The sequence below is a fragment of the Chrysochloris asiatica genome, unplaced genomic scaffold (genome assembly GCF_000296735.1).
Source record: "Chrysochloris asiatica unplaced genomic scaffold, ChrAsi1.0 scaffold00333, whole genome shotgun sequence".
NCBI classification, from domain to species: Eukaryota; Metazoa; Chordata; class Mammalia; order Afrosoricida; family Chrysochloridae; genus Chrysochloris; species Chrysochloris asiatica.
The window spans coordinates 2,031,858-2,042,398 of NW_006408851.1; the positions used below are offsets into that span (position 1 = coordinate 2,031,858).

General features: G+C 45.7%; 1 protein-coding gene across 1 annotated transcript; it reads left to right on the plus strand.

Annotated features, from left to right (window-relative positions):
• On the plus strand, window positions 1-7,447 carry PPP1R10 (protein phosphatase 1, regulatory subunit 10). Its single transcript, XM_006875637.1, has 18 exons — window positions 1-107; window positions 791-877; window positions 1,052-1,187; window positions 1,727-1,778; window positions 2,234-2,311; window positions 2,438-2,611; window positions 2,862-2,967; window positions 3,070-3,182; window positions 3,664-3,764; window positions 4,406-4,553; window positions 4,633-4,791; window positions 4,888-5,134; window positions 5,294-5,357; window positions 5,493-5,687; window positions 5,850-5,925; window positions 6,178-6,291; window positions 6,462-7,079; window positions 7,338-7,447. The coding sequence occupies exons 1-18, from the start codon at window positions 1-3 to the stop codon at window positions 7,445-7,447; spliced, it is 2,685 nt and encodes an 894-aa protein (XP_006875699.1).
• The last annotated feature ends 3,094 nt before the right edge of the window (window positions 7,448-10,541 follow it).

A 10,541-nucleotide genomic window follows, 5' to 3' on the forward strand; every position in this document is an offset into this window, starting at 1 on the left:
ATGGGTTCGGGTCCCATAGACCCCAAAGAGCTTCTCAAGGGACTGGATAGTTTCCTTAACCGAGATGGGGAAGTCAAGAGTGTGGATGGCATTTCTAAGATCTTTGGGTAAGTCTGTTCCCTTCTTAGGATACATTATAGGTAGAGGATATTGAATGTTGTGATACGGCTCCAATTAAGGCAAATAAGAATGAGTCTTGAGAGTAAAGAGAAAGTCTGTGGAATTGAATTCAAATCAAATAATTTTAAGATAAGTCATAGGTAAAGATGATCTCTTGGTCCCTGGCTGTAGTAGAAGTTAAAGGTTTAGATGACCACAGTCTGAAGGGGATCACACTTTGGAATAAGAGTGACAGTATTCTTGGTTCTGTTTTGGGCCATGTTCCAGAGACCCAAAATGTCATTTTTGTTTCTTATGGATCCTCAAGTTTCCCTTCAGAAGGAAAAGCAAATGACCAAGCCACTCTTGGACAGACCATAAAGGGATGGTTGTTGAGGAATAGGACTCTTCACCTGGAAGCAGGATCAGATGTGTCCTGTGTATTAGGAAAGCAGTGATGTTCTGCTCCCCGATCAGAGACTTCAGGATCTCCTTAATTTGCTTTCATTGTCCTGTGGTTTTCCATGTCACTTTGCATCCATCCCACCCTTCTAGAGGCCTGTGTGACCCTCCCATTTTCTAACACAGTCCCAAGTCATCAGTGATCTTTAGGCACTCCCACAGATAACAGACTCATCTTCTAAGAGACTCTCTGAGTGGTCCATTTCTAACTTTAACTCCTCTCCTACAGTCTGATGAAGGAAGCACGAAAGATGGTGAGTCGATGCACTTACTTGAACATTCTCCTGCAGACTCCTTCACCAGAAATATTGGTCAAGTAAGTAGGGATCTGGGTGGCTAGGATGGGAAGATATACATAGTTAAAGAGGTGGGGGTGGGGAGTTTGTGAGGCATGGTATTCCTGGATTATCTAAGGGAAACTAGGAGTATGGGATGTGGTGCTTCCAAAAACCTGAAGAGAGCTAACAAATTCTTCCTATTTGGCCCACAGGTTTATTGATGTTGGTGGCTATAAACTTCTTAACAATTGGTTGACATATTCAAAGACAACCAACAACGTTCCCCTTTTGCAGCAAATCCTATTGACCCTGCAGCACCTACCACTCACTGTGGACCATCTCAAGCAGGTACCTTCATTCTTCACAATCCTGATTCTTCCCTTTTTTGTTTAGCTTAACAGCTGAGAAACACACTGGTATGACTGCAGTCATGGGCCTTGTGAGGTAGAATACAAGTAAAAAACAGGAATTTGGAATCAGAAGACTTGATTCAAATTGAGCTTATTTAATATGTGTATGTTATTGTTATTAAGCTCTGTCGATTTGGTTCTGTTACGATTTCCAGGGAGTGGCTGGTGAGTTTGAACTGCTGACCTTGTGGTTCAAATTGACCTTGCTTGCAGTTTAGTGCTTTATCCCACAGCGCCACACCAGGTCTGGAGCATATCATATATTTGAGCCTATTTTCTATAAAATGGGAATAATTGTAACTACCTAACTGGGCTGTTTTAAAGATTAAGTAAGGCTTGGAAAAAGTAAAACTACCATATGAATGTTAGCTGCTACTGTTAAGGGACTACTAGAGAGAGTGAGTTTGTGTGGGCAATTTTGAGTGGGCATATTTTCCTCCTGGCATTTACCTTTCTGCTGCTCTCCATCTCTCCTAGAACAACACAGCCAAGCTGGTGAAGCAACTGAGCAAGTCAAGTGAGGATGAAGGTAGGGTGCCAGGCTTACTATCAATATTCCTTCTGATACTTACTGCTATGTTTGCCTCTGCCTGTTTTTTCTCTAATTTTGTTTCTGTCTTTTAGAAAACGGTTAGGAGAAGAGCCCAGGCACTAGCTTTCAGTCTGGATACTCTCGTTTTTTAGTTTTGTGGCCTTAATCTCTGTGAAGAGCTAGTGTAGTTCTTAGCATACACTGTAATCAATCTTAATTCTTTTCACTTCTGAGTGTTGTGAAAGCATCAGAGTTGAATGTTGTCTGAATTCAAAATACAACTCTGATTCATTGTTTATAGAGTGTGGTTTTCAAGACTCATGTTATTCTAACAACTCTGGATGACTTTATAGTTCGGTCTTTCACAGTACATTTTCAAGTATCACTATTATTCTACTACTAGAGGAATGTTTTCATTTATTCTGACAGTTCCTCTTTCTTCTCTCCTTCAGAGCTCCGGAAATTGGCCTCTGTCCTTGTCAGCGACTGGATGGCTGTCATCCGCTCTCAGAGCAGTACCCAGCCTGCTGGTAAGCTCCTTCAGTCTTGATCCCTTATGTTTATGTCTTTTCCCACTGTGATGTAACTTCCTGGTTCTCCTCAGACTGTGACAGTCTTTATATAAGTAAAAGCCTTTTCATTGTTTGTTACAACAGAAAAAGATAAGAAGAAACGAAAAGAAGAGGGAAAGACTCGAACCATTCCTCTTGAGCGACCCTTGACTGAAGTAAAGACTGAGACCCGGACTGAGGAAGTCCCAGAGAAAAAGAAGGAGAAGCCCAAGTCTCTTCGAACTACAGCACCCAGTCATGCCAAGTTCCGCTCCACTGGTAAGACTCTTTGCTGTCTTTGTGAGGTCCATGGGCCTATGCTTACCCAGAGATTTGTGACTTACGGTGAAATAGTTTGATTTGTGATTTGCTAAACCCGGGAAGAAGGAAGACTAGTTGAAGAATCTTTGTGGCAGGGCTGGAGTGTACAAGTTAAATGAAGATTTGACTTGGTGGGATGAAAAGGGAGAAACGAGGAAGGTAAGAGGGATGATGAGTTCAGCTACCCATACCATGTCTCTACCCCTAGGACTAGAGCTGGAGACACCATCTTTGGTGCCTGTGAAGAAGAATGCTAATGCAGTGGTGGTTTCTGACAAGTACAACCTGAAACCCATCCCCCTCAAGCGACAGAGGTATGAACCGTGTTCTGGGTTTCAGAGTGGTGTGTGAACCTAAAACGGGAAGGAGTCATAGCACCACGTAGTGATGGGGTATTAACAGTCCTCTTTCTATAGTTCTGCAGCTGCTCCAGGAGATGCTGTTCCCCCCGCAGAAAAGAAATACAAGCCACTTAACACAACACCCAACGCCACCAAGGAGATCAAAGTGAAGATCATCCCACCACAGCGTGAGTCTCAAGTAGGGGTAGAATGTACTTTGAATTAAGGAGGACTTGAGATGTTCTATGGGTTTAATTTTTTCCCTTTGAGATCTCAGTTCCCTGTAATGTTTGCACCTCTCAGCTCTGCTTTCATACTTCATTAGGAGTAATTTTGCAGAGTATTAGGAAGGCTGCCATTCAATGACTAGTTAGAGGCACTCAGAGCTAAGCAGGATTTTGGCGTGCACTCAAATGCTCACATCATCGGATATTTGAGTTTTAATTCTTACCCAAAGCCATGGCTATTTTTCCTGCCCAAAAAAAGACATCATAATAAGAACTTTTCATATGAATCTACTGCATGTATACCCTGGCCACCTTGAGGTTATTGTGTCATAAGTTGAGTCAAAATCTCCATTGATCCAATTTCTGCCCAACTTTTGTCCATAGCAGTAAGATTGTGAAAGGGGTTTTTGATGATTCCATTTTATGCTTTTTCCTTTCTTAGCTATGGAGGGCCTGGGTTTTCTGGATGCTCTCAATTCAGCCCCTGTTCCGGGCATCAAAATTAAGAAGAAGAAGAAGGTGCTGTCACCAACAGCTGCCAAGGTACAGGCCTTGAAAAGTGTGTCCCAGGGACAGGGTTGTTGTTAAGTACCGTGGAGTCGATTCCGACTCATAGTGGCCCTGCACAGGGTTACCGAGGCTGTAAATCTTTACAGGAGCAGGATGCCTCATCTTTCTCCCGCAGAACTGCTGGTAGTTTCGAACTGCTGACCTTGAGGTTAGCAGCCCAACTTGTAACCACTACACTACCAGAGCTCCTTAGGGGACAGGGTTGTTGTTGTTGTTGTTAAGTGCCATCGAGTCGGTTCCGACCCATAGCGACCCTGTAACAGGTTTCCGAGGGTGTAAATCTTTACGAGAGTAGAAAGCCTCATGTTTCTCCCGCGGAGCAGCTGGTAGTTTCGAACCGCTGACCTTAAGGTTCACAGCCCGATTCGTAACCACTACGCTACCAGAGCTCCTTAGGGGACAGGGTATTAGGGATAAAATAGAAGGAAGACACTGCAGCTAGGAATGATATTGAAGATAACAGTAAAAAACTTCAGTTTCAGATTGGTAGGGTGGGGATAGTGTTAGAAACAGAATCCTCATTTATGAAAACCATTGGGGGATCCTGTCTAGGACCTTGGACTTACTGCCTTAACCATCTTGTCAACTCATTAACTTCTTTTCTTTCATAATAGCCAAGCCCCTTCGAAGGGAAAACAAGTACAGAACCAAGCACAGCCAAACCTTCTTCTCCAGAACCAGTTCCTCCTTCTGAGGCCATGGACACAGAACGTCCAGGCACCCCAGTACCCCCTGTTGAAGTCCCAGAGCTCATGGATACAGGTGAGTCTAGAAACTGTTAAGGTTTTGAGGGTTGTTGAAAGGCAGGATCTGGGTCTGAAACCTTTTATGTTTATTATAGCCTCTTTGGAGTCAGGGACTCTGGATGCTAAGCCAGTGGAGAGTCCTGGAGATCCCAGCCAACTGACCCGTAAAGGCAGGAAGAGGAAAACGGTGACGTGGCCTGAGGAGGGCAAACTGAGGGAATACTTCTATTTTGAGTTGGATGAAACTGAACGAGGTAAGCAGTTATTTTGCAATAGATAGGTGTAGGAAAATTTGAAAAGAACTAGGTGATACTTAATTTCCTTTTTGCTTCTTTTCCCCCTGCCAATAGTAAATGTGAATAAAATCAAAGACTTTGGCGAGGCAGCTAAGCGAGAGATCCTATCAGACCGACATGCATTTGAGACAGCCCGGCGTCTGAGTCATGACAACATGGAGGAGAAGGTGCCCTGGGTGTGCCCTCGGCCACTGGTTCTGCCCTCACCACTTGTCACCCCTGGAAGCAACAGCCAGGAGCGGTACATCCAGGCTGAGCGGGAGAAGGGGATCCTTCAGGAGCTCTTCCTAAATAAGGAGAGGTGAGCAGAATGGAGCTCCTGCCAGGGGATGTGGAGCACTTGGCATTCTGTCCTGAAGGGAATATGGCCTGGAATAACTGAGAAAGGGGGACTGGAGGTTGGAATAAGTCTGCTGACGAACATTCTTTTTTCTTCTTTCACCTGCTACATTCCTGATAGTCCTCACGAGCCTGATCCTGAGCCCTATGAACCCATACCCCCTAAACTTATCCCCCTCGATGAGGTGAGTGACACATGCAGTCGGCGGGGAGGGGGGTTGGTGGAGGTAGAGTGAGGATGGAGGTGGGGGTGGTGATTCATTGTAACATGCCTTTCATGTAAGAATGTGTCAACAATTTTTCTACTGATCTACTTTCAGGAATGTTCCATGGATGAGACCCCATATGTTGAGACCTTGGAGCCTGGGGGGGCAGGTGGCTCACCTGATGGGGCAGGTGGCTCCAAGTTACCTCCTGTTCTGGCCAATCTTATGGGAAGCATGGGTGCTGGGAAGAGCCCCCAAGGCCCTGGAGGAGGAGGCATCAATGTCCAGGAGATCCTTACTTCCATCATGGTATGAGTTCTCTTTGTTTGCCCTTCTCTATTTTCTGTGGAATTTCCCTTCTAGCTCCCTTTGTCTTCACCCCACTTATCCTACATTTTTGCCTCTCCCTGTTTCTATCTTTTTCTTACCCTTGCTGTCTATTGACCTTGCTCTCTCACATCTTCCTCACAGGGTAGCCCAAACAGTCATCCCTCAGAAGAACTGCTGAAACAACCAGATTATTCAGACAAGCTCAAGCAGATGCTGGGTAATGAGGGCTCGGGGAGGAAGCTTGTAGTGACGTTGGTGGGGAAGCAGGGTTTCACAGACCCCAAAGAGCAGAGTGAGCAGAGTATTCCTACTAGGCAAGAAATGTGAGGAGAAGCCTGTGGACCAAAGAGGGCATTGCTTTCTAGGTTGGTCTGAGAGGGCTGATTGGGGTCCCTCAGGGCATCAGAGCATATCCCTGCATTCTTTGGGAATCATCTTACTGACAGTTGTACTCCCTTTTTCATTGCAGTGCCTCATGGACTCCTAGGCCCTGGTCCAATAGCCAATGGATTCCCTCCTGGGGGCCCTGGGGGTCCCAAGGGCATGCAGCACTTCCCCCCTGGCCCTGGGGGACCTATGCCAGGTAGGTCGTGAGTGAGACATAGGTGTGGGCTGGTCTGATTAATTTAGGCCTGGTAATAAATAGTGTAGAGTTGACAAAAAAGGTTAGGAGGGTGGTGTAGGTTAGGGCATGGGAGTTCTTGAGTATAACAGTTAACTGATACTTTTGTTTCGTTTTGTTTTTTTAAATAGGTCCCCATGGAGGCCCCGGCGGTCCTGGTGGGCCAGTGGGTCCACGTCTTCTGGGCCCCCCACCCCCTCCCCGGGGAGGTGATCCCTTCTGGGATGGCCCAGGCGACCCCATGCGAGGTGGCCCGATGCGGGGTGGTCCAGGACCTGGTCCTGGCCCCTACCATAGAGGACGTGGTGGCCGAGGAGGAAATGAGCCGCCTCCTCCTCCATTCCGCGGTGCCAGAGGAGGTCGCTCTGGAGGAGGACCCCCAAATGGACGTGGGGGTCCTGGTGGGGGCATGGTTGGAGGTGGAGGTCATCGTCCCCATGAAGGCCCCGGTGGGGGCATGGGCAGCAACAGTGGACATCGTCCCCATGAAGGACCTGGTGGAGGAATGGGTGGGGCCAGTGGACATCGTCCCCACGAAGGCCCTGGTGGAAGCATGGGTGGAAGTGGTGGACATCGCCCTCATGAAGGTCCTGGACATGGCCCCCATGGTCACCGGCCTCATGATGTTCCTGGTCACCGAGGCCATGACCATCGAGGGCCACCCCCTCATGAGCACCGTGGTCATGATGGCCCAGGCCATGGGGGTGGGGGCCACCGAGGGCACGATGGAGGCCACAGCCATGGAGGAGGTGAGGGTGCACTCTGTCACCTGTATGATTTGGTGTCCCATATGTTTCTTGGGGAATCGGGAATAATCAATATTACGGGTTTGCCAGACCGAACATGAGATCTGCCTCCTTATTAGTTTCCCAGCATGCATGACAGTTTTCCCCAACCCCCAAGACATGTCTCTAACATCAGGAGTCCCTGGATGGTTGGGGGTGTGGGTAAAGGGTGGCATTCACCTCTTCCTTTCTTATCTAACCAGTCCACCATCATTCCCACAGACATGTCAAACCGCCCTGTTTGCCGACATTTCATGATGAAGGGCAACTGCCGCTATGAGAACAACTGTGCCTTCTACCACCCGGGTGTCAATGGGCCCCCCTTACCCTAGGGACCATCTGTCCACCCCACCCACACAACTCCCTGTGGACTGCAGTCTTGCTCCTTCCACCCTGTTATGGCTTCTGTGAGGCCCATTTTCCCCTTTCCCCAGCTGATGAGGAGCCGGCCCCCTCAGTTCCCACCTGCTTGGGTTCCTGGGGGTTTTCTGATCACTGGTGCACATTGATGTACATATTTTCCTTCTGTCTGGGGAGGAGAGAGACTGGACACATCCTGTACCCCTGGACTGCTGAAGAGGAGACCCAGTTGACTTCACTTTTTGAGGAGATTCGCCCTGTACCCTAAACCCCTTTCCAGTATTACCCTTCATGCCTGAGAACCTAACTCTGGTTTCCCTGGAGAACACTTGCTTTCCTATGTGGATCCTCCACATGCACACAGAACTCTGATGTTGGATCCGCCGCACTTAATGAAATCATCCCAGTCAAGCTCATTACTCCTCATAGGCAGGGGAGGTGGCCAGGGATATTGTCTATGCCACTGCACTGAGAGGGCTCAATCAGGCTGAATTTGAGTTCTGGAACACAGCATTCCCACTCCTCCCCTGCCATGGGCTTAACATTTGGAGTCCTTTCTCAAGACTTTGTAACCTATGAACATCTGTCCCATCGTGGGTCTACTAGGCTCAATGATGGCATATCTGCATCTGCATCCAGTGAAAGTTTTAGTTGGCACAGGTGAGGACCACTGTGTTGGTCTGCCTTAGCTGACAGCTCATTCTGGAGACTTGGTATAACACATCAGTGAAACCAACTTTTCATCAACTTGGGCCCGCACACTGGCCCTGATGTCACACTACATGCACTGCCTCTGGGAGCCAGCCCACTCTACTTCCCCCACCTGGAACCTTGTCAGTGTGAGGCTTCCAGCTCCCTTGCCCTGTCAGCCACTGAATCCCTGTCAGGTGCCACCCTGAGTAGATTCAAGATGAGCTTATCTTTTCCCTGCCCTTCCCTTTATCTGTCTCAGCATCAGTTGTTTTCTATGAAAACAGTGGATTGGTTGGGTTTTGTGCAGGGTCTTGGGTTAGAGCCACAATGGATTTGAGGATGAATATTTTCTTTTTCTTTTGGTTTTGTATATTTTGTACATTAATAATAAACAGTGGAAAGAGAAGCAGCTTATTTAATCCCTGGTGTGTTTGGACTCTTTTAAGGAAAAAAAACTGGCTATCAGCTGATAAAGACATTGATGCAAATCTTTGTAGTCTCAAGTGTGAGGCTAGCACATTCTACTGAGATTTGTATGATGCAATGGTAGTCAAAATACTGATTTGAACCTAGTGATTGACTTAGGAGGGGTCGGGTAGAAGAAAGGAGCAGGAGGGAGGAAAATCCAGGAAGAGTCTGTGTAAAGAAACAGGCTTCTTATTACTGATTTTCAGAGCAATTTCAGTGGTAAAAGGAAGAAGCAAGAAAGGGAAATGTCAACTGCACTTCCCAAAATGGTTCTGTAGAAAATACTGGGCTGCTGCTTTGTTATGTACTGTTGAGTCCGTTTTGACTCAGGGAGCCTACACAGGATTTCCAAGTAGTAGTAGCTGGTGGGTTTGAACTGCCAACCTTATGGTTCACAGCCCAGTGCTCTTATAATGCCACACCAGGAGTCCAAGGGTGCTGCTGCTTAAGTGCCGTCACGACGGTTCCAACCCATAGCAACCCTGTGTAGGGTTTTCAAGGAGCAGCTGGTGAGCTTGAACTGCTGGCCTTGCATTCAGACCAACCTTGCAGTCCAGCACATTAACCCCACAGCACACCAGGACTAGATGTACTAAAACGTTGGTTTTCATTTTATAAACGTTCTTTGTATTATGTATCTGGACAAGTGAACTGAAAATGCTAAATGTAGAATGTAATATGAAATATATATGTATTTTTTGAACTTTTTTGTGTGAATTGAGTGAAGGTTTACACAGCAGGTCGATCATCAGTTTTACATTAAAAAACTCAAATAGTTTGCTTCATTACATTGGTTGCAATCCCTTCCATGTACCAACACTTAAAAGTATTTAGTTCTGTTCCCTTTACCTCTTGTATGCCTTCCTGTGTCTCCTGCTACCTTCATTTTTGCTGTTATTCTCCATGTATATTGCCTGCCCTGTCAGCCGTGTTAATACATGTTTATCCTTTTAACCCATAAATCATTTTCTCTCCACCTTCCCTCCTGTAACCATCATAGATTGTTTATTTTGTCAAGAACATCTTAACCTTTTTACAACATTGGTCTCATACACTATTTGTCCTTTTGTGATTGACTAATTTCACTCAGCATAATGGCTTCCATGTTGTAAGGTGTTTTGCAGATTCATTGTTGTTATTCATTGTTGCATAGCATTCCATTGTGTATACCAAAGTTTGCTTAACCACTCTTCTGTTGATGGGCATTTAGAATGTCTCCATCTTTTTGATGTGTCTTGTAGACAGCATATTGAAGGATCCTGTTTCCGTATCCATTCTGCTCTATCCTTGACTAGTACATTTATTCTATTTATAGTCAGTGTAAATTAGCAAGTATGAATTGATTGCTGTCATTTTTCTGTTTTGTGATGCTGCTGGTTTTTTCCAAAGTTTCTGCTCTGTTCAATTTGTTTATGGGCTTTCATTTCTGTTAATGTTTACTAAATCTTTCTGATTTTCCTCTTTATTTTGATGTGCAGATTTATTTTCTATGAGGTTACCCTGCAATTTATTAATTTTTCTCTGCTTAAAAGCAGTGTTTTATTTTTAAATGTATTTGGACTTGTTTGCCATTTTAAAGATCTGTATCTACGCTTCCATTCTGTTACTTTGTAGTTGATTTTATTATGAATTGATCTCTGGTTCCCTATTTTTAGTCTTGTAGGTTTGTTTTACTTCACCAGTTGATGTAAAGTGCCATCAATTCAGTTCTGACTCATAATGAACCTGTTACAGGGTTTCTAAAGAGTGGCTGGTGAGTTTTAAGAATTTCTATATCTAGATTGAGTTCTAGGATATGCTGTTATGTAAGGTAATCTCAGATTGTTGTCTGCTGTTGTTGGTTCTCAGTCCAAAGAACACCCTTTAGCAATTTTTGGTCTGGTTACTCTGGTCATTACAAATTCC